Below are 22074 nucleotides of genomic sequence, written 5' to 3'. Positions count from 1 at the left end.
TTAAGATGCTTATTAAATCAAGCATGATCTATTTCAGTGTCCTGTTATTCTCTTGTGCCCTTCTCATTTGGTTTTTGCATGCTGCCGCCAGATTAGCCTGACATTTAAATGACACCAGTGAAGGGAGGGTGGTGAGGGTGAGAAGTACAACTTTCTCTGATCACTGTCACTGATACTCAACGCTCCCTCCTGTGAACCATCAAAAGTAAATCCCAGGATGTAGGGCATATCTTCATGGATTTGGTAACTACAGGGAGTCTTCCAGAGTCCAGAAAACATTGAAAGCAAAAGGAATGATGAGGTTTGGGACTTCAGGCTTTGACAGGCGTTTTAACAAGGGTGTTTTGGGGGGAATTTGTTGTTTCGGTGAAAAGGCAAGAAACATACCTAATGTAATCATGGGGAGTGACTGCAAAGATTCACTTTCTACACAATTTGTCACTGCAATGCACTGCAGGAATAGAGAGCTCGCGTCGAATGTGCAATTGAATTAGGGGATACCATAAGTTGTAGAATTAAAGCCTATGTTCTCCTGTTAAATGATGACTAGAGCATTCTTATTGTCTACAGTGTTTTTGTATGTTTATTTATTTTTGAGTGGGAGGGGGCAGAGCATGAACGGGGAAGGGGCAGAGAGAGAGGGAGATACAGAATCTGAAGCAGGCTCCAGGCTTTGAGTTGTCAGCACAGAGCCCAACACGGGGCTCCAACTCCAAACCGCGAGGTCATGATCTGAGCAGAAGTCAACGCTTTACAGAGCCACCCAGGAGCCCCTACAATGTTCATACTTAGAATATTCTACTATCTTGTTCCAAAAACAACTGGAAGCTGCTACAAGTTTACAACTTTAAATGCCCCTCTTTCGCTGTACTTTATTTTATTTTTTCTTAAAGTTTGAATTTTTAGTTGGAGTAGAGTTGGCATGCAATGCTATTATTAGTTTCAATCAAACAACAGAGTGATTCAGAAATCATATACGTTACGAAATGCTCACCACGGTAAGTCAGCACAAAGCTATTACCGTATTGTTGACTATATTCTCTATGCTGTGACTCATCCCTGTGACTTATAACTGGAAGTTTGTACCCCTTAACTTCTCTCGCATATTCCCCCAACCTCCTCACTTTACCTTTCTAATCTCCTGTCTTCCCCTCCCAGTGCCTGGTGCATAGTTGCCTGAATTCTGTTCACTCACTGCCTCCTAAGCCAGGGAATGCTTGGTTGGTTGACTGCGGTAGAAAGAGCAAAACGCTTTCATTAGTTGAGCCACAAATATTTACCCAGTTCATATGCATATATATTTCAAAGAAAGACATGGTTTAAAGTTTTATGTAAGTAATCTCTGCCCAGGGAGTGCCTGGATGGCTCCGTGGGTTAAGCCGCTGACTCTTGGTTTCAGCTCAGGTCATGATCTCAGTTTGAATTTGAGCTCTGTGCTGACAGCTCGGAGCCTGCTTGGCACTCTCCCTCTCTCCCCTCCTGTCTCTCTCAATCTGTCTCAAAAATAAACTTAAAAAATAAAAGAGTCGTATGCTTTTCCGACTGAGCCAGCCAGACGCCCCCAGCTCTTATTAGCAACGATCACTGTTCTAGGCACCAGGATACACGGAAAAACAGAATAAGTAGGATAAAGCTTCTAGGTACAGCATAGCGGAGAAACAATTACAACAGTGAGCCAAGGCCGTCACGTAAGTATGAATGATGTGCTCAGGCTGCACTAAAGAGACAGCTCTCTCTGGTTGGTATGATCAGGGAGATCGAAAGATGCTTACGAGCGACCAACCAGGCGGGCTGCGTTAGAGCACCTGCGCTAGAGCCCGTTCCGGGGGAGGCCAGACAGGAAGTCACGGGCGAGCACTTGGGGGGGCACCAGAGTCACCGCGGCTGCGCAGGGACACCCGGAGCCGGAGGCGGAGCCGCGGCCGCGCCCACCGATGACGTCACGGAGCGGCCTTCCCGAGAGCCCTCGCGCGACGGCCGTTCGCGGGCTCTCCCTGGGCGTAGCCTCGGGCGCATCATGGAGGCCGCCACGGCTCCGGCTCCCGACTCCGTGAGTGCCGTTCTCCGTCCCTCGTCCCTTTTTCCTCGTGTGCCCGGATTCTCCCCTTTCTCCTGCTGCCTCCACCATGTTTCTTTGCCTCCGTGCCTGCCCCGGCCGCGCCCGGGCGAGGGGGGCCTGGGAGGCTGTCCTTCCTCCCACCGTCGCTGGTTTCTGCGAATGTGTTTGTTTGTTCCCGGGGCGCCAGCTGGGAGCCTCGGACACGTCTCCGCCCACTCTGCAGGCTTCCAGCCGGTGGCGAAGCCGGGAGCGGACTCGTGGAGCCCGGTGGGGCTGAGGGTTCCGGGGGGGGGGGGGGGAGGCCCCTGACGCAGCTGCAGGGTGAAGGAATAACGACGATCGAGAAAAAACGTCTGAGACCCGAAGCGCACGTAGGGGTTAGCCAGGCAAAAAAAAAAAAGCTCTGAAAGAGGTTTCAAGGCGGAGGCAAAGACATGTTCAGAAGCAAGAGATAGAAACAGGTATCTCTGAAAAACTCAAGTTCAGTTGGGTGGTGATGGAGGAGTGAGAGCTGACCGGCTTAGAAGTCTTGCTAAATAGCGACCCTAAACTGAGGATAATCGGGAGTTAGTGGAGGGTTTTAAGCAGAAGAGCGATTGGAGTTTTCCTTTCCTGAGATAGCGGTGCAGAGTACCAGTTAGAAGGCTGCGGTTGAAAAGCAGTGAGAGAGGATGGTGACCCCGACCAAGGCAGCAATGTTGAGGTTCCAGAAGTGAAGACAGTTTAAAAAAAAAGGAGGTAGAGTCTATCTAAAGGACTTGGGTCTTGTGTAGGGAAAGGAAGGCATTAAAGGAGGACTTGGGGTTTCAGGGTAGAATTATTTGGTTGAGGGTGCAACCTGCCAATTAGTGAACGTTGGAAGAGGAGTGGTTTTTGTTTTTTTTGAACAGCACAGTGCTGGGATGTGTGGTGCCTGTACGTTGGCGAGGTGGAGAATCGGGTAGGCAGATGGATGTTATTACAGCTTGAGATAGAGCTCAGCTAAATTCGCATCTATGGATGGCTAGTAAAGACATCCAGTGGCTGAGGTCGTTGAGGGAAAAATGTATAGTGTTCTCAGACTTCAGCCTTTATCAGTACTGATCTGGGGAAGCGTATTTAAAAGAGAGATTTCTGTGTCCCCCGCTCCTGCCAGGATTCTGATTCAGCATGTGAGATCCATGAATTCACATTTTTAATAAAACTTAGGTGATTCTGGGGCACCTGGTTAGTTCAGTTGGTTAAGCGTCCCACTTCGGCTCAGGTCATGATGTCGCGGTTCCATGAGTTCGAGCCCCGCGTCGGGCTCTGTGCTGATAGCTCAGAACATTAAAAAACAAAAAGAAACTTGGGTGATTCCGAGGCAGTGGCGCCACTTTGAAAAACAGTAGTATATGCAATGCCAAGTAGTATATTCAGTGCCAAGTAGTGGACAGGCCCTCAGGAGCTAGAAAAGAAGACAGAAAATATGAGAGCCTGGGTGAGGCTCTCCTTACGTTGGTGAGGCAGTGCTGAATGATGGCATGGGCCAATTAAAAAAATTTTTTTTCAGTGTTTATTTTTGAGAGAAAGAGACACAGAGCATGAGTGGGTGAGGGGCAGAGAGAGGGAGACACAGAATCCGAAGCAGGCTCCAGGCTCCAGGCTCTGAGCTGTCAGCATAGAGCTCGACACGGGGCTGGAACCCACTGACCATGACCTGAGTGAAGTCGGGTGCTTAACTGAGCCATCCAGGTGCCCCTCCAATTTTTTTTAAAGACCTTATTTAGGGGCGCCTGGGTGGCTCAGTTGGTTAAGCGTCCGACTTCGGCTCAGGTCATGATCTCGCGGTCTGTGGGTTCGAGCCCCGCGTCAGGCTCTGTGCTGACTGCTCAGAGCCTGGAGCCTGTTTCAGATTCTGTGTCTCCCTCTCTCTCTGACTCTCCCCCGTTCATCCTCTGTCTCTCTCTGTCTCAAAAATAAATAAACGTTAAAAAAAAATTAAAAAAAAAAGACCTTATTTATTTTGAAATTTTTAAAATGCTTATTTATTCTTGAGAGAGATAGAGACCGCGTGAGTGGGGGAGGGGCAGAGAGAGAGGGAGACACAGAATCGGAAACAGGCTCCAGGCTCTGAGCCATCAGCCCAGAGCCCGATGTGGGGCTCGAACCCACAGACCGCGAGATCGTGACCTGAGCTGATGTCGGATGCTTAACCGACTGAGCCACCCAGGTGCCCCCTTACATTTTATTTTAAAGAGAGAGAATCCCAAGCATGCTCCGTACTGTCAGCGCGGAGCCTGACGCTGGACTCAATCCCACAATCCTGGGATCATGACTTGAGCCAAAATGAAGAGTCAGACGCTCAACCAGCTGAGTCACCCAGGCGCCCCTAGGTGCCCCAATTTTGATATCCGTGGCCATGAGTGACAGTGTTTAGCGAAGGTGGAGTGAAGGTGAGGTTTAGTGGTAGGGCTGTTTACAAGAACACTGAAGTCACTAGAACGTGAAGACTGGTTTCTCAGGCTGCTAAAGATTGACTGAATGTGGAGGATTGACCAGAAGGTTAATAGAAGAGCGCTGGAGGAACAAGGGATCGACCTGTGATGGTTTAGAATTATCACTGGGGATTGGAATAAAGGTCCTGCCCCTCAGTACTGTTGAACTCTGTCAGAATTTTTTTTTTTAATTTAAAAAAAAAATTTTTTTTTTCAACGTTTTTATTTATTTTTGGGACAGAGAGAGACAGAGCATGAACGGGGGAGGGGCAGAGAGAGAGGGAGACACAGAATCGGAAACAGGCTCCAAGCCATCAGCCCAGAGCCCGACGCGGGACTCGAACTCACGGACCGCGAGATCGTGACCTGGCCGACGTCGGACGCTTAACCGACTGTGCCACCCAGGCGCCCCTCTGTCAGAGTTTTAAAACGAAGGAAACCAGCGTTGGAAGTAGGCCAAACTGGTCCCCTTTTCTCGAGCTTTCTATAGACAGACAACTGTGTGTCCAGAATGTGTGGTAGGTATATAAAGTGGTTCATGTGCTCCTTAGGAAGCCTACATCTGAGCTGAAAAGACAGAGCAGAAAACAAATCCAGTGGGATTATATCTTAACGTTGATTTAGCTTATGGGAACTCTCGTGTATATACTTGACTGAAAAAAAATAAATGATTAAAAATTAGGAGCGCTTGATGGCTCAGTTGGTTTAGCATCCGACTTTGGCTCAGGTCATGATCTCACAGTTTGTGAGTTTGAGCCCCACGTCAGGCTCTGTGCTGACAGCTCAAAGACTGGAGCCTCCTTCTGATTCTGTGTCTCCCTCGCTCTCTGCCCCTCCCCTGCTCATGCTCTGTCTCTGTCTCTCTCCCTGAAAAATAAATATTAAAAAATTTTTTTAAATTATATTGTGTCCTGGGGCGCCTGGGTGGCTCAGTCGGTTGAGCGTCTGATTTCGGCTCAGGTCACGATCTCGCGGTCCATGAGTTCAAGCCCCGCGTCGGGCTCTGTGCTGACAGCTCAGAGCCTGGAGCCTGTTTCGGATTCTGTGTCTCCCTCTCTCTCTGACCCTCCCCCGTTCATGCTCTGTCTTTCTCTGTCTCAAAAATAGATAAACATTAAAAAAAAAAAATTACAAAAAATAAATAAATTATATTGTGTCCTTTTTATATACTGCTTATAATGCGGTATGTTTAAATATACTTGTTTCCGTATGATACCGTGTCATTTTTTTTTTTTTAATGTTTACCCTTGAGAGAGAGACACAGAGACAGAGTGGGGAGGGGCAGAGAGAGAGGGAGACAGAATCTGAAGCAGGCTCCAGGCTCCAAGCTGTCAGCACAGAGCCCGACTCGGAGCTTGAACTCCCGAATCTCGAGATCATGACCTGAGCCGAGGTGGGACGCTTAACTGACTGAGCCACCCAGGCGCCCTGCCCCGCCTTGTCATATTCTTTATGAGCAACAGAAAGGATTTTTTTCAAGGGTGATTTTGAGTATTTCTCAGCTTGCTGGCTTTAGAACCAGACCCCACGTAAGATGGGATACCACTATATTGTACCTGGTGATCATGGATCTTAGACGTATGTCCAAGGTGTTGGGGGAGACCCACGGGGGTGTCACAGAGCAGTGTAAGGCCACCTGCATAGCTCCAGCGGGGCAATTGGTTATTACACGGCACCTACAGGAGAAGGAGGTCAGACCTGAGGTGTGACTGAATTACGTCACGCCTAAGGTTTCTTCTAATGGCTCAACTCTGTGGCTTGTCTTCTTTATTTACGTGCCCTCTTAATTTCTCTTTTTATTGCTTTATTCCCCAAATTTCATTGGTGGGCAGGTTGCTTAGGAAGATGTTTTAACTAGATTCACTTTCCTCAGGAGCAGGCCTGGCTTGAGGCTGCCCGGACCTTCATCCAAGAGACCCTGTGTCCAGCTGGCACGGAGCCCGATGTCCAGTTGACTCAGTTGGTAATTGACTGTGTGAAGACCATCTGGTTGTCCCAGGGAAAGAACCAGGGTTTTCCCCTGCCCCTCAGCTACAGGTAAGGAGAGGCGGGCTCTCTAAGAGAGGAAGTTAACTTTGGGACTGAAACGGAATGACCTGTAGTTAAGGGGAAAATGACAAGCCTGAGGGGAAGCGGTGCCACGGGGAGGAAAAGGTCTATCGAGCCCCTTCTGCTGGGTTCCTCCAGCCTCCATTACGCTGCTTTCCTTACCTGTGGTTCTCCTTAATTGACTGATGTCAGGGGACATCAGTCTTGTTAGGGACAAGGAGAAGAGGGAGGAAGACGGAAAGACAGAAAATTTGGAAAAAGGACCCCCAAGGTGGAGAGGCTGATACTCTTTTGTGTATTAGGAAACTAAGGTATGGAGCATTAAGACGTCAGCAAGTGCAGATTAGTTGTGTTTGAAACTGTGGAGTTTAAAGTCTTCTGAAGGTATTTAGTTTTTGGGTTTTTTTTTTTACAACGCTTGTGTTTCTTAAACTGTTCAAGGCAGTGTTAATAAGTTACCACAAGAAAAGGGTTCGTTCCATGGCTAAATGAGTTTAAGAGACACTGAACATGTGATAACCTTCTCTGGGAAAGTCACAAGGCTCATTAACGTTTTAAAGGCTCTGAAAGGCCTGTGAAAAGAAATTCAATTACTTCCTCACGGAAGGAACCACTATCTCAAATATGGGGTGTGTTAATTCCTGTGTTTTTATTTCTATATAAACATATACACGTTCTACATATACGTACGTCTATATATTTTCTCAGGTCTATTTTAGAGACAGCGTGTGCGTGCACACTCATGTGCAGGGTAGGGGCAGAGAGGGAGAGGGAGACAGAGGATCTGAAGCTGGCTCCATGCTGCCAGCACAGAGCCCGTTGTGGGGCTTGAACCTACGAACCGTGAGCTCATGACCTGAGCTGAAGTCAGACGCTCAATCTACCGAGCCACCCAGTATGTTTTTATTGCACATGTGTCTGTCCCTAAGCAGTATACTGTAGAGTTTTGCATACTTCTTGCTTTTATATAAATGGCACCATACCTTATATATCCTCTGCAGTTTGCTTTTTGTGCCTCGTGCTCGTGAGACTCACTCCTAATGATGGCTCTAGCTCATCTCTTTTACTGCTGCATGGTATTCTGTTATGATGTGAATATACGTATCACTCTTTGTCCTCTAAAAAATAAAAAAAGGTGCAGATCTGTTTAGCTTTGTTTAATTAGGCATCTCCCAAACTTACTCGAGCGGAGGATACTTTTTCCCTGGGCTGACCCTGCTTATGGCCGTTTGACGTCGCTCGGCCCTGTGCTCCGTCTCCGCAAAGGCGAGGGATCTTTGGTGAGAAGACAGCTTAACTGTACTCTGTTATCCGAAACGTCATTTTCAGAATTCTGAATTGTTTTCTCAGCCGTGGATTTGTTATAAGCCGATGGTAGCTACGCGTGCTGGCCCGCCAGAATGTAAATCAACGCACTGCTTCCTTCGTTGAGAAGGTGCTGCGTGTGGAAGGCCTCCGAGGAAGCAGTGCGCTTGCTGCATCGTACAGTCGGTACTCCTGCTCACCTTTTGAAAACCTTCACGTTTGCCGTGTTGGCTCCAGTTCTTTGTTATTTTTATTTTTTCAAGTTTGTTTATTCTGAGAGCGTGAGAGACAATGAGCAGGAGAGGGGCGGAGAGAGACGGAGAGAGAGAATCTCAAGCAGGCTCCACGCTGTCGTTGCAGAGCGTGATCCGGGGCTCGAACTCACGAACCCCGAGATCATGATCTGAGCCACCCGGGCGCCCCTCAGTTCTTCTTTACGAGCAGTGAAGCGTGATAGGTTCGGTGGAATCTCCTGAGCGCTCTACCCTGATCCGGCTCCCTGCCCTTCTCCGGCAGCACCCGCTGTCCTGAAGGGGAGTGCAGGCTCCGCGGGTGTGCACACAGCGGCCTTGCTAGCCGTTTGCACGTTGCTTTCCCGTGAGTGGAGTCGTACCAGCGGATACACGCAGCGGTATACGTCTACATCCGGAACCTTTTCCAAACCTGGGGTTTGTTTAAAAAAATGGGGTTTTTTTGCCTCTTTGATGGGTATGAAATGATGTCTTATTTGAATCCCAAAGTAATTTCTCAGGACACGCTTGCCTGGGGGCACTTTTCTTCCCGTGTAACTCTTCTCATCCTAATCCACGGGCCTCCGGTTTCCCATCTTTTCCTACAGTCCTCGTCCACGTCCGTAACTATTAAGGTTAAATACGTTGTTGATGTAAACACAGGATGAAGTCTCAGGAGAAAACTGTCCTGCTAACATGGGAAGGGCCCTGGGACAGAGAACTACTTACCGATTAGTCCTAGTAGAGGAGGTTGTGCAGCCTCTGGCAGTGGCGTAGAGTCTCCCGCAGGTGAGCCGAGTATGCGCCTCGTGGCCTCTGTGATCAGTCTAAGACGAAAGAGATCCGAATCTCTCCAGATTCTGGCGTTGCTAGAACAACGGAGAAGCGGGAAGCCAGGAATTGTTAGGAAAGTTGGAAGCTTTTTGAAGTTTCTTGTTGTTTTCAAGATAAACGGAAAATCGATGGCAGGTTACGTAGAAGTGAGTCTGTAAAGAACGGTGGGTGGGGATCAAACAGGAATTGTTTGACAGGTTCAAAGATTTTAATCATCTGTTTCCTTTCTCCTTGGTCACGTGCCTGCAGTGTGCCAGGCAGTATGTTAAGCAGTGAAAGTTGGAGAGCAGTGACAGATGCAAGGATTTGAGGTTCTCACCTTCAGTTTCCTGACCTAGACCCTGAAGAGTCTGGGGAGAGTGACCCCTGTCCTTACTGTTTTCTGTCCTGAAGGTGTCTCCACTTGCTTTGTCCCGGGCCGTTAGAGCAGTAGAGAAACAGGAAAAGAACATGGGCTTTTGAGCGAGGCACCACCCTTGGCTTTGCCACCTACACCCCTGGGTTCCTGACTTCTCAAAGTCTCCTCGCTGGTAGTGTTTACGTGATTTGGGGTGAAGCTTCAGTGAATCACTGAGCGGGAACGGGCCCAGTATCGTGTGTACGTAACAGGGACTCGACACATACTGGTTACCATCTTTGCCTTTTATGCTGTGCACATCCGTGTGGGAGAGAAGGAAGCAGGTGTGGAAGGGGAGTGGGCCGTCTAGGACAGCGTTCCCCGCTGTTGGTACCCACACGGGGGTCATGTTCGTGATACAGAGGAGGGTGAGTTACGACGTTCTGTATCTTTATCCTTTCTCTTCTTTCTGCTCAGAAGATGGTGAGCATGCCAGTGTGTGCAGTCACGGGATTACAGGTGTGAATCTGTCCCGACCGTGATAAGTTCGCCTGTTACCACGTTATCCACGCTCCGCCTCGTCATGGATAGTGGTGGGCGGTGTTGCAGCACTTGCCTTGGGAACGGCTGATCCTAAGCATCTTCTGAGATCGGGGAGCTCTTGAAAGCGACTCCCGTCTCAGCCTCTGCTTCCCCGCCAGTCGAGAGTTCTGTGATCTCCCAGACCAGGAAGGAAGCCTGGCCGGGGCCGCTGAGGTCGAGCCGTCAGGCACAGGCCGTGGCGGCTGCACTGGAGTTCTCTGTGGAGCTAAGAGCCCAGACGCCACCAGGGGAGCTGAGTGTGGCCATTGTTATCCCCACACTCCTGCCCTCGGGCTGTTCTTTTACTCCTTTGTGTTTCTGGGTCCCCTGTAGCTCCGTCTTGTTCAAAATGTCACTCAGCACCGACTTTGTTCCTGCCTGCCTTACTACCTAGTCTTTGGGCCTAGACCCCATCCTCATGTCCTTAGGCTTTTAGCCCTAAGGCTTTTTTGTTGTTTGTTTTTAATGTTTATTTTTGAGACAGAGAAAGACAGAGCCTGAGCAGGGGTGGGGCGAGAGAGAGAGGGAGACACAGAATCCGAAGCAGGCTCCAGGCTCTGTCTGAGCTGTCTGCACAGGGCCCGACATGGGGCTCAAACTCATGAACTGTGAGATCATGACCTGAACTGAAATCAGATGCTTAATGGACTGAGCCGCCCAAGTGCCCCTTGGTTGTTTTTAATTTTAGAGAGAGAGTGAGTGAGCTGAGGAGAGGAGTAGAGGGAGGGAGAGAGAATCCTAAGCAGACTCCATGCTCAACACGGAGCCTGACTCAGGGCTCGATCCCACAACCCCAGGATCACGACCTGAGCCGAAATCAAAAATCCGATGCTCAACCGACTGAGCGTCCCCGCCCTTGGGGCCTTTGCCCTTGAGTCAAACTCCTCTCTTCGTCCATGTTTTCTGTTGACTTTTCTTTGGGAACTTGGGGGATTTGTTGGGGTTAAGGATAATTTTCTAGGCTTGGATATGGCTTTGCAGGACCTCTGCTCCCTTCCCTCTGCAGCTTTGTCTCAGTACAGGACCTCAAGACCCACCAAAACCTCCCATGCTGCAGCCACCTGTCCTGGAGCAGTAATGCATACCAGGCTTGGGCCCAAGAGGCTGGACCAAGTGGGACTCCCCTACCCCGGGAGCGGCTGTTACTCTTAGGGACACTAACAGACCTGTCAGGGGACTTGGAACAAGAGTGCAGGAAAGGAGACCTCTATGTGAAAGATAACACTGGTGTCCTGGGCTGTGAGGTGAGTAGGAAGGTGAAGGTCGGATGCTCAGATCCTAACAAGAATGGTATCTAGGGAGCGAGGAAATTAAGTCTCTGAGGGAAGAAAGGTGGAGAAGGGTGGATGGGACGCTAGGATCCTGGCTAATCCTTGCTCTTGGTTTTTTCTAGCTCATAGATCTGGACCTCTCTTGGTTGGGCCATCTCTTTCTGTTCCCCAGTTGGAGCTACCTCCCTCCTCCCAGGTGGAGTTCTTCAGGGGAAGGACACTTGGAGCTCTTGAGTGCTCCGGTGCCAGTGCTCCCCCTGACCAGCAGTCCGAGCTCCCTCAGCCCTCTCTCTGTTCTCTATCCAGAGACCGCTTCCCGCCTGCTCAGGCACAGGTAGTCCTTCCCTGTCGGGGGGAGGACAGAGCGCCATGCAGCCGGGAGGAGGGGGTGGGCTGGTGGGAGGAGGGGAGAAAGGTTCTGGGAGCAGGACGGGTGGAGTGTTCCAGATGCGGGGGGCGATGGGGCCTCTCTGGGTATCAGGAGTGGGTGTCTTCAAGTGAAGTTTGCCTCATCTAAGGTCAGGAAGAGTTTGAAGGGAGTCTTGGGAATGATCGCTTTGGCAATTTTAAATCACCACTAGGTTATTTATGGCGGAAGGGAAGGCATCTACAGGGAAAAAGAAATGGAAAGGACTTCTCCCTCTCCTCTTTCTTCCTTCTTTAGAGGCAAGCTCAGAGGCGTGCAGCCAAACCTGGCCGGGAAGCTGGTTCGCGTGAGCGCTCTGGTGAGGAGTCAGAAGAAAGCTCACTTTGTCCTGTCTCTTGGTGGATCCTCGCCAGCTGGCAGCCTCGTGTCCGTCGTCGTGCAGGTGAGGACTGGGGTCCGTCCGGGCTGTGGAGTCGCGGAGGGGCCGTCAGGGCTCTTTGCAGGAGAGAGAGCAGTAGGAGAGGAAGGCAACTCGGGGAGCAGTTTTCTGGGACAGCGTTGTTGAAGGAGGAGTCCAGGGAACATCATTCCGACGCACAGGAAGCAGGGGGCAGACTTTTCTGCTGTGTAGTTCGTCTGAGTGGATGACTTGTGTACCGTGGGTGACTCTTTCAGACCTGCCAGAATCGCTTGTTTTTCCTCTGCGTTAGAAAACGATACGTTTTAGCACCGTTAAGACATCAAATATGTGCGTTTTTTTTTTTTTTTTTCTTTTTTTTTAAGAGAGACCGAGCACGAGTGGGGAAGAGGGGCAGGGGAGAGGGAGAAAAGAGTCTTAAGCAGGTTCCATACTCAGCACAGAGCCCAGCCTGGGGCTTGATCCCACGATCCTGGGATCACGACCTGAGCTGAAATCAAGAGCCAGACACTCGACCGACCGAGCCATCCAGGCGCTCCAAGTATGTGTGCTTTCTGAAATTTTTTTGCAGTGTGCACTTTTTTGAAAACTTGGTACTTAATTTCTTATGACTCACATGATTATCTGAATAATGTTTCAAAAGCATTCGAAACGATTAAAGGCTAAAAAGACTCTCTTCTGTGCATGTCAGGAAAGGCAGTTCTGAAACGGGGTAGCGCGGTCAGAATTCTCGTGTCCGTATGTGTCATGAGCTTAAGTGGCAGTTATTAGTGTGTTCGAGGAACCTGCAACGACTAAAACTAAAACCGCTTAGAGGCCGCCTAAATTTCTGGTCTGGTCTTTCCTCCTGGGTTATGGAGGAGCCTCTGTATTTTCTTTACATTAGACTGTTTCCCGTCCCCTAGAGACCACAGGAAATGCCGTTCAGGGCAGAGTTGGCCTGAACAGGGGAGGAGTGATCTTGCTATATTTATAGGCTGAGGAGGAGACATATTGGAGACGTACTGTCACCCTAGATGGCCCCAGGGAATCTCTTCTGTGATGGAGGGGCTGAGATCATCTCTTGAAAATGAAGGACTGGACTCTGAAAAGAGAAGAAAAGGTTCAGGGTCCCCGCTGTTGCTAGGTATCTGGGGACACGAGGCTGCCGAACAGCGGCCCCGCCGGAGAGTGTTTGGCACTGGGGTAACGGGGGCCCGACTTCCTCAAGTGGGGCTTTTGCCTTAGAAGAGGAGTTGAGGAAACAGAGCAGTGCTGGTGTGCTGCTGGTAGGCTCGGGGCGAAGGGAGGCCGACAGGGCAGGGCTCAGGGTCCGCGTTCGGATCCTGGCACTCACACAGAGGAAAGAAATGCTCGGCGTCTTGAGTGAAGGCGGAGGGGCTTCGGATTGGCTGTCCTAGTGAGAGGTGGAAGGAAGTCTGTGGAGCAGAGGGCAGTGGGGGAGGAGCAGAGGCACCCGTCTGTGCAGTCAAACCGCTCTTAACTACTCGTCCTGCACAAGCCGTAAGCTTAGGTGAGGTCTTAGCAATACCTCGCAACGAGGCGTCAATACCTCGCGTCCACGGTCTGGTCGGTGGCCTCTGGTCGGTGGTCTCACCCAGTTGCAGAGTAGAGATGGAGGTCTGTGAGCTGGGGCACAGGAGACCGGGGGGTTCAGGTGTCCCGAGTAGGCAGAGGGTTTCAAAGCTCCTGCGAATGGCTGTGTGTTCTCTCGGCCCTAGAAGGTTGTTGCATTTGAGAACCGTCTGTCTTCCCCTGGTGCGTGAGTTTCAACAACCACACTGCTCCAGTCCATAGGATACCCTGCTCTCCGAGGCTTATTTTCTTTTTGTACTTCTGATGTCTCTCATTTTCCTATAAAATGAAGTTTTCAGCTTGTCATTTCTGGGTTTTTTCTCTCCTCTTGGCTCTCCCATCTTGTGTCCTGAGACTCCCAGGAGCGATCCTTCTCCATCTTGGCCCATGTTCTCACTGCCTTGCTTGTCCTGAGTTTCGGACGTCTTTATGTTGCTTCCTGCGCGAATCCCCCTTCTCTCTCCTCTCCGCTTTGACAAAGCAGAGACATCCTTCGGGACCCTGGGCAGGGGCCAGCTTCTTTCACTGAGTCTTCCTGATCATTCCAACCCATGGTCACCTCTCTCTTTCCCCAGAACCTTGCGGAATGTGTGTGGTTTTTGACACTTGATCGCATATGGCCCCGTATCATTACTTGCGTTTGTGTCTGCGTTCCCCAGTGGTTTAAAGTATGTGGGGAAAGAGGGTCCAATCTATTGTATTTCCCTTAACATCTTTTCCAACACTGAATACGTATGTGCTCCGTACGTGTGGGTTAAGTAAATGAGAGTCATCTGTACGTTACAAGGTGGGATGGGGAAAGGCAAAAGCTGTAATTTTGGGATGGGATGTTTCCCTGTTTGGGTGGGATGGTTTGTATCTTCAGGGAGGGATTGGGAAACATGTGGCATCTTCTGTGAGAGGGAAGAGATCCAGAAGGTTAAGAGTTAACTGGCAGACAGGGCCGCTGAAGACGCAGAGCAGAATTCACGAGGAGCAGGTCTTGGAAGTCAAGTCATGATGGAAAGAGACTCTGGCAGAGGGGCAGTGTCGTGGGAAGCGTCTCATGTACCGTGTTGCCTGCCCCTGCACGAGCCAGATCCCTGCCCAGCTGGTGTGGCACCGAGCCCTCTGGCCTGGTAGGTCCTATGTGCTGACAGCCTTGCGAGTGGTCAGGATCCGCGGCCACTGTTACCGCGTTTGGACGACCAGTCCCTCCTCCCATCTGCTGCCCCTGCGACCGGAGTGCGTGCGGGAGCTGGAGCTGGAGCTGGATGGACCCCTCTTGGAGGCTGACCCCCCGCCACTCCCCGCGCCCAGCAGCTCCCAGGACGGGGACAGGGAAGCAGCTCTTGTCCGGAACTCTACGCTCTTGTCATACACGGTGAGCGCGAAGGAGAGATCCGAGAGTTCGGGGGGCGGGAAAGGCGGGTCTCCAAGGAGGGAGGAAATCGCGACCGACGGGACCTTTGGCGTGTTGGCAGGGAAAGGTCACTGGCGTGCTGAGTCAGCCGGCCGGCCTCTACGAGATGGACGGGCAGCTGGCGCTCTGCCTCGCCTACCAGCAGTTCCACAGCCTCCGGAAGGTGGTGCGGCCGGGAGTCTCCCTGGAGGTAGGTGAGGGGTCGGCTCAGAGGTCCTCTCGGCAACTCCCCCTGCCTTTACGGACTGGCCTTTTTGTTTTGTTTTGTTTTTTGCACTAGCAGCAGGGTATAGGAACGTCTACAGCAAAAATATAGAAAGAGACTGTGTGTTGGAGGGTGGGGTTGGCAGACTTGTGCCAAGAACAGTTTGGGCTCAGGTCAGGAAGGGCCTTCGAATAGAGGAGGTGATGCTGGGACCGAACGACACGCGTGGGGCCAGGACGGTCTCAGGCAGCTGCTGAGTGGTGGCCCAGCACCCGCCAGGGGCCTCCCGGCCGCCGAAAAGCAGAGTAGAGCTCGTGGGAGGTGAGGGCTCTCCGCAGGGGAGGGTTTGTGACCGGGCGAGGCGCAGGGGGCCTGGAAGGAGGTGCCGGTGCGGGAGAAGTCACGTTTCCCCCGGAGGACGGGCTGGGTGACCGCGGTGACTCTGCCGGGCTCGTTCAGTTGAGGGCTTCCCCTCTGCTTCTTCACGTGTCCTGCTTTCCTCCAGCTCCAGGACGTTCACCTGCTGCAGTCCGTGGGCGGAGGGACGAGAAGGCCAGTGCTGGCCCCCTGCCTCCACGGCGCCATCCTGCTCCGGGGCTTCTCTTGCCAGAAGCCTGAGACTCAGTCGTTCCACCAGGCCCAGGGGGCCTCCCTGTATGAGCAGCTGGTGTGGGAACGTCAGCTAGGACTGCCCCTGTACCTGTGGGCCACCAAGGCACTGGAGGAGCTGGCCTGCAAGTGAGGACGGGGTCTGGGCTGGGGGCCTGGGGGGTAGGACGCCTCCTGGGAAAGGGGAGCAGGGGCGTGGAAGAGGCGCCTCTGCCTTTGGGGGACACGACCGCCTCTCCTCCTGGCCAAGGCTGTGTCCCCACGTGCTGAGACACCACCAGCTCCTGCAGCACTCCTGTCCTGGGAACCCCAGCCCGGGGCTGCAGCTTCTGGCCCCCGTCCTGGACGTTCTAGCTCCGCCGGGCAGCAGCCGTCGCAATGCCCACAAGGAGATCCTCGAAGATCCACATCACTGTCCCCTACAGAAGGTACGAGCGTGTGCGGGGAAGGCGAGGTGGGTGGCAGGGCCAGCGTACCGCGGGGCGCGCGGTGTGACTGCTCTGCTCTCCCTGACAGTACACGCGGCTGCAGACCCCTTGCTCTTTCCCTACTCTGGCCACCCTGAAAGACCAAGGCCGGTGCAGGGCCTGGGCCGCCTTTGACGCTAAGACCCTCCTGCCCCTCCCGGAGGCCTCTCATCTGACCAGCGGCCAGCTCAACCAGCGTCTGTCGTGGTCCTGGCTCTCTCTGCTGCCCTCCACCTTCCACCCGCCCCAGGTAGGTGGGGCGCCAGCAGGGCTCAGGGACCCCTGTTTTTGCCGCCCTCCCTGCCGCTGTCGTCGCCCTTTCTCGTCATTGTGGCCGCACTAGCCTTCTACTTAACCGCCCGTCTCTTGTCGGCCCGATCCGTTCGTTCTCTCTGCGGCAGACGGGAGAGTGGGCTAAAACCTCCCTGGGCTCACAAAGCTCTCTTGCTCTCAATCCTTTTTTGTTTCTGCCAGTGCTCGTGAGATAAACCCGCCCTCCTTCCTGTGTCCCGTGAGGCCCCGTACGGTCTCCTACTTCCAACCTTGATTCGTACGCTTTCTGCCCCGCTCCTGAACGCGTGAACGTGCGTGTGTGTTTTTTTATATCTGTCTTCCCCACCCGATACGAGTTCTTTGAGGTCAGAAACTGCGTCTTTTCTGTTCACTTTGTAGCTAACATTTGGCGGCGTCTGGAGCATAGTAGATGCTGAGTGTTTGCTAAATACTTGATACCTTGTCTTTCGTCCCCCTGCAGATTTTAATTGGGCTTCTGGCGGCTTCATCTCACAAAGGCTGCCTGCAGCTTCGGGACAGAAGCGGTTCCCTCCCCTGTCTAATCCTGGCCAAGCACTCTCAGCCCATCAGCGACTCCCGGCTCATAGGTTTGGAGTTCAGAAGTGGCGAGAAGATGGTGGACGGGGAGGGTCTCAGAACAGCAGGGTTGGGGAGGGGGCATCTCCTGGGATTTTCTCGAGATGCTAAGTGGCATATGTTGAACCACAAGTTCGGGGACAAGTCCGGGACACCAGTACTGGCAGAGGACCGGAGCCAAGGTTTTTCTAGCAAGGACTCCAATTCCCAGTGTTCATCTCTCCTACCGTAGCTCCTGATGTGCACGGCAGATGACGCTTCTTAGTTTGGGAGAGTGATGGTCTTCTTTGGACTTGCTGAGATTTATAGACCGGGAAAGTTCCTGTAAAGGGAAGTTTCTTAGACCAAGGGACAGGCCCTGTAGGGATTTGTGAGAAAGTGGAATTGAGGCCGAGGAGGCCGGGGGCAGGCCTGGACACGTGGCCAGGACAGTTTCTCCCTTGGAGATGGCATCTCAGGAGGGGGGCAGGCCTGGGCCCTCACGTTGTATTAGGGGAGCAACTCGGGCCTAGACTGGGCTGTGAGGCCTGCCGGGTAGTCCCCTCCACTTCCCAGCCCATCACTCTCTCCCCTCGCCAAAAGAGAAAACTTTCTCTCTAGGCTGCTTGGTGCGGACAGAGAAGTTCCAGTTGATCATAGAGAGGAACGTCAGGAGCACCTTCCCTTCTTGTAAGGAGCTGAGCATGGCGGGCTTCATCCAGAAGCAGCAGGCCAGGTCGGCCCTTCCGGGCGGCGGCGATCCCCTGAGCCTCCAAGGGGAAGGGAAGGGCCTGGTGCGGGTGGCGGGCGTCTGGGGCCCACGACACCCAGCGCCTGCACCGATGAGAAACCTCTCCTCCTTGTCTCTCCCAACAGGGTCTATATCCAGTTCTTCCTGGCTGACGCCCTGATCCTGCCTGTGCCGAGACCCTTGCTTCTCTCAGCCGCCTCCCTCGCACCTTCTCAGACAGAGCCCGCCCTGCCAGAGGGCCCTCCCACAGAACAGAGCCGACTGTTCTTGCTGTCCCACAAGGAGGCACTGATGAAGAGGAACTTCGGTGTCCCCCCAGGAGCTAGTCCAGAGGTGCCCAAGCCCATTCTCAGCTTCTACGTATCAGGGCGCTGGCTTGGGGGCACCCAGAGGAAGGAGGGGACTGCATGGGGCCCACCTGAGCCCGAGGGAGATGAGAGCAAGGATCAGAAGGTAACCTGGACTGTGGGGATCTGGGGCCTGGCATCCCGTGCCCCTAGCTCCTGCCAGAGGCCCCAGTACCTCCCTCCCTCCCTCCCTCCCCCCCCAGGTTCTCTTAGTCTTCCGTGGCTCCTCCATCCGCTGGTTCGAGTTCTTGCACCCGGGTCGAGTGTACCGACTGGTGGCTCCTGGCCCTCCCGTGAGTGCCCCGCCTTGTCCTTCCTTCACCCTTCCCCGGACGGCTTTTTTGGCTTGGGGTCTGGAGAGCAAGCGGCAGTGCCCGGCTAGTGTCGAGGTCTCCCGGAGGAAAGGCGGAAAGCCTGTCTGAATCTGGACGGCTTCTCTCACCAGGCTCCAGAAGGAAAACAAAATCGCCCCGGTATTTTGTGAGCCTCCCTCTGGAGCAGGACACACTCACCGAGTTGTCTTCCTGTCCCCGGCAGACGCCACTGTTGTTCGCGGAGGGCGGGCCGTCCTGCGTCCCGCAGCGTCCTCTGGAGCTGGCCGGCTGCACGTCCTGCCTCACTGTGCGGGACGAGTGGACCGTGGAACTTGAGAGCAGCCGGGACCTCCCCGCCGCGCCTGACGCCAACAAGCCCCTGCCCGAGACCTCGCTGGCCGACCTGCTCAGTGGCGAGTAAATGTCCGCCAGCTTCGCCGGCCGCTCTGGCCGCTCGCTCTCCTCCCCCCGCGGCTGGGTTGGGTGGACAGCGTTCTCCGCCGTAGCGTGCGTCTCTTGGGAGCGCTTTAGCTCCTAGAGGAATGGCGTCCTCGGAGGTGGAAGTGGTGATTCAGGCCTGGCTTCCCCCCTGGCAAGTTCTTGTTCTGAAAAGATCGTGAGCAGACTTTCTCACAACTAAGGAAAAGCTGTAGCAGTAAAAGGAAATATTAAAAAAAAATGAAGAAATTGACAAGGAAGGGCCTTTTTAGTGCAAGCAGTGGCTTGTTCTCAAATCTCTTCCCGTTCTCTGCTTTCTTACTCTGCCGTTCCTGTATTTCTGTGACCCGACAGCCACACCAATTCCCTGGTGTCCTTCTCAGCTGAGGTTTTGTCACGCACACTGTGTGAACCGTTTCCGGCCCCTTTCTGGACAAAGCCTGGTAATGATGCCTCCTTTGGGGGGTGAGAAATAGGTTAGCGGGGACTTTGTGGTCCTCGCAGGTGCCACCGACCCTCCCCTCTCCTTCCGTAGGCACCGCTCGGACCTCGAGGGGGTGCGTGAAGCTGACCGTAGCTGTGCGGGTTGCCGACTGTCCGTTCCCCCCTCACCTGGACATCTACATCAAAGACCCACACTTGCCTCCCCCGCTGGGACTCCTTCCAGGAGCCCGAGTCTACTTTGGCCAGCTGGAGAAAAAGATTTCCAGGTGCGGATCTGTGGGGCTGGCTCTGCCTCCCCTCCCTGCTGACGCGGTTCTCCCGCCGTCCCTTTGACGTGCTGTCCGTGCTGTCCGCGTGCCGTGCGTGCCCTCTCCCCTCGAGGGACGCTCCGGGCCGGTCCTTGCCTCCTTCCTCCCTCTGCTTTGGCGGGGCCGGGGCCAGAGCGCGTCCCTCAGGGGTCTGAGCCTGTGACCCGGTGTCTGTTCTGGTCTCGCTTGGCTTCTTTCCCTCATCGCTCTTCCTCCTCCGCTTGCAGATCCCATAATGTTTACTGTTGCTTCCGGCCATCCACTTACCTGCAGGTCCTGAGCTTCCCCCCGGAGACCAGCATCAGGTCGGTGCCCCAGGCCCCGATCCCCAGACCTCGTGGCCTTGCGTCCGCTTCCTCCATGTGGTCCTGGCTCTGGGAGTTTTGTCCTAACTAGTCTCCAGTGCTAGTGGGGCATGTTGAGTCAGAAGGGTTTGATCTGCCCTGAATAAAAATGCTGAGAATTACTGTTTTACCCAGAAAGATTCAGTGTTCTAAGCCCTTCCAGGCTTTTCAGCCTAAAATGTAGCTGTCTTCCTTGGCTGACACCTTGGGTCAAGCCTGTGCAATGATCAGTGGTCAGAGGTCAGGATGCAAAATGGGTCAGGAGGCTTCCCGGAGACTACAGAAGCCACCGCTGTCCCCGTCTGTGCCTGCTCGGTCCTTCCAGACCTCGCTCGCTTTCACCCCTGTGGGCTGTTCTTGACCTCTCTCTCCCTGTCTTCAGTGCTCCCCTGCCCCGCATCTTCCTGGCTGAACTACTGCAGGGGAGCCGGGCCCCGTTCCAGGCCACCGCCTCTTGCCATATCGTTTCTGTCTTCAGCCTTCAGCTCCTGTGGGTTTGTGCTCACTGTACCAGCCTCTGCCCCCAGGTACGGGCGGGGCCAGGCGAGCCGGGCACAGGGTGGCAGGGAGTTGTGATGGGCCCAGGTGGGTTTGTCCAACCTCTGTCCTCACTGCAGGGAAGGTGTGCTCGTCAGGGCTCGACGTGCCCCACACAGACGTCCATAATCCAGGCCAGCGTCAGGTGAGCGCACAAGGTGGGCACCCATTGCTCCATTGATTTCTTTTCTACGTGGCTTCGTCTGTCTGCTCTCCTGTTGTTAGCACAGTTTCTGGCTTGTGGGAATTGCTTCATAAGTATTTGGGGATGGATGAACTAAAGAAAAATGAGTTAAGACGGGGCGGGGGGGGGGCGGGCAGAGAGGTGTGTCGGGTCCCCCCAGGGCACCGGGGTTTGCCGTGGGAGTTCTTGCTTCTCCCCGGCCCCTCCTTCCCCCAGGCTCCTGGTAGAGGACGGCACTGCCGAGGCTTTGGTCACCTGTAAGAATCATCACGTGGCAACGGCTCTAGGGCTCTGTCCCAGTGAGTGGACGTCCCTCCTGGAGTGTGTCCGTGGGCCGGGGAAGGTGGCCTTGCAATTTACAGGTCCTGGAGCCCAAGTGGAGGTGAGACGTGGCCGGGAGGTGGGGGGGCTAGATACCCAGATTCCCAAGGGTTTGGTAGAAAGTTCAAGAATTTGAAAAAAAATTTTTTTCTGGGGAAAAAAAAGTAAAAAATTGAATTCTACTTAATCCTGAGTCTGCCTTTCTAGTCTTCAGCCAAGATTGATGAGCCTTTGGTCCTCTTCCTCCGGACGCTTTGTACCAGCTTTTCTGTCCTCCGTCCTGTTGTGCTTTCCTTTGAGCTTGAGAGGAAATCCTCCATGGTCACCGTGTTGGGTAAGGGAGGAGGGGTGTGTAGACAGATGGGTCCCAGGAGGAAGGGGGAAGAGCGAGCGATTGCTGGGGGCATTTCCAGAACTGGGGAGGAAGACATGGACGGGGATGACAGACCACACGCAGAGGACATACACTTTCCTCTCTTCCCGTTGCAGAACCTCCTCGGCTACAGCGGTTCCAGTGTGGGGAGCTGACTCTCCTGACTCGTGTGAATCCCAGGATCCAGCTGTCCTGCCTTTCCATCCAGGAGCCCAAGCACCCCAGCTCCCTGGGAGCCTTTTCCTTGTCCTGCTAACGGGGACTTCAAGGGTGGCCTGAAAGTCCTTCCTGCGGTGTTGGAGGCCCTGAGGCCCCTGCCCATCTCCTCCCCTCGTCGTCCCCTTACCTGTTCTGTGATCGCACCGGGACCCCAGGTCCCCGAATTCACAAACTGGCTGTCCTCCTACAGTTTTCTGTTCTGGTGCCGGTCTGCCTTGAAATTGTTGAAATGGGCAAATCCTGGCACTCTTGATACTTCTTTTCTGGTAGGGGTCAAGGCATTGGCCCTGACAGGTGGCCCTGAGCACCTGGGTTCTGCCTTGGTGGGGGGTATTTGTGATAGGCCCCTTGGCCTGCAATAAAGCTCTGGTGATGTATCTCACTCTTGCTTTTCTCAGGGTCCCAGGCCTCCTGACCTCCAGGCGGCCAGCCCATCATTTCGGTTCTTGTTTGTTGCTAGTGGCAAAATCGGTTTAGAG

At 53.4% G+C, this 22074-nt stretch overlaps 1 protein-coding gene across 9 annotated transcripts; it reads left to right on the top strand.

The window, feature by feature from the left end:
- The first annotated feature begins 1956 nt into the window (after positions 1-1956).
- CTC1 (CST telomere replication complex component 1) lies at positions 1957-21972 on the top strand. Of its 9 annotated transcripts, XM_047832770.1 has the most exons (23): positions 1957-2050; positions 6389-6552; positions 10859-11096; positions 11246-11457; positions 11788-11932; positions 14562-14846; positions 14947-15075; positions 15596-15828; positions 15950-16127; positions 16216-16416; positions 16921-17047; positions 17637-17751; positions 17892-18219; positions 18317-18406; positions 18651-18844; positions 19220-19308; positions 19401-19575; positions 19845-19922; positions 20344-20488; positions 20579-20643; positions 20899-21064; positions 21211-21337; positions 21493-21972. In XM_047832770.1, the coding sequence occupies exons 1-23, from the start codon at positions 2018-2020 to the stop codon at positions 21630-21632; spliced, it is 3657 nt and encodes a 1218-aa protein (XP_047688726.1). In that variant the 5' UTR covers positions 1957-2017; the 3' UTR covers positions 21633-21972. The 9 variants fall into 9 exon arrangements, with proteins under 9 accessions (XP_047688726.1, XP_047688727.1, XP_047688728.1 ...); XM_047832771.1 differs by lacking the exon at positions 19845-19922; XM_047832772.1 differs by lacking the exons at positions 21211-21337; positions 21493-21972 and having other exon boundaries at positions 20579-20656; positions 20899-21037.
- The last annotated feature ends 102 nt before the right edge of the window (positions 21973-22074 follow it).

This window comes from Prionailurus viverrinus, chromosome E1 (assembly GCF_022837055.1).
Source record: "Prionailurus viverrinus isolate Anna chromosome E1, UM_Priviv_1.0, whole genome shotgun sequence".
Classification (NCBI taxonomy): domain Eukaryota; kingdom Metazoa; phylum Chordata; class Mammalia; order Carnivora; family Felidae; genus Prionailurus; species Prionailurus viverrinus.
The sequence above is the reverse complement of the archived record's forward strand: the minus strand, read 5'-3'. Positions and strand labels throughout refer to the sequence as shown.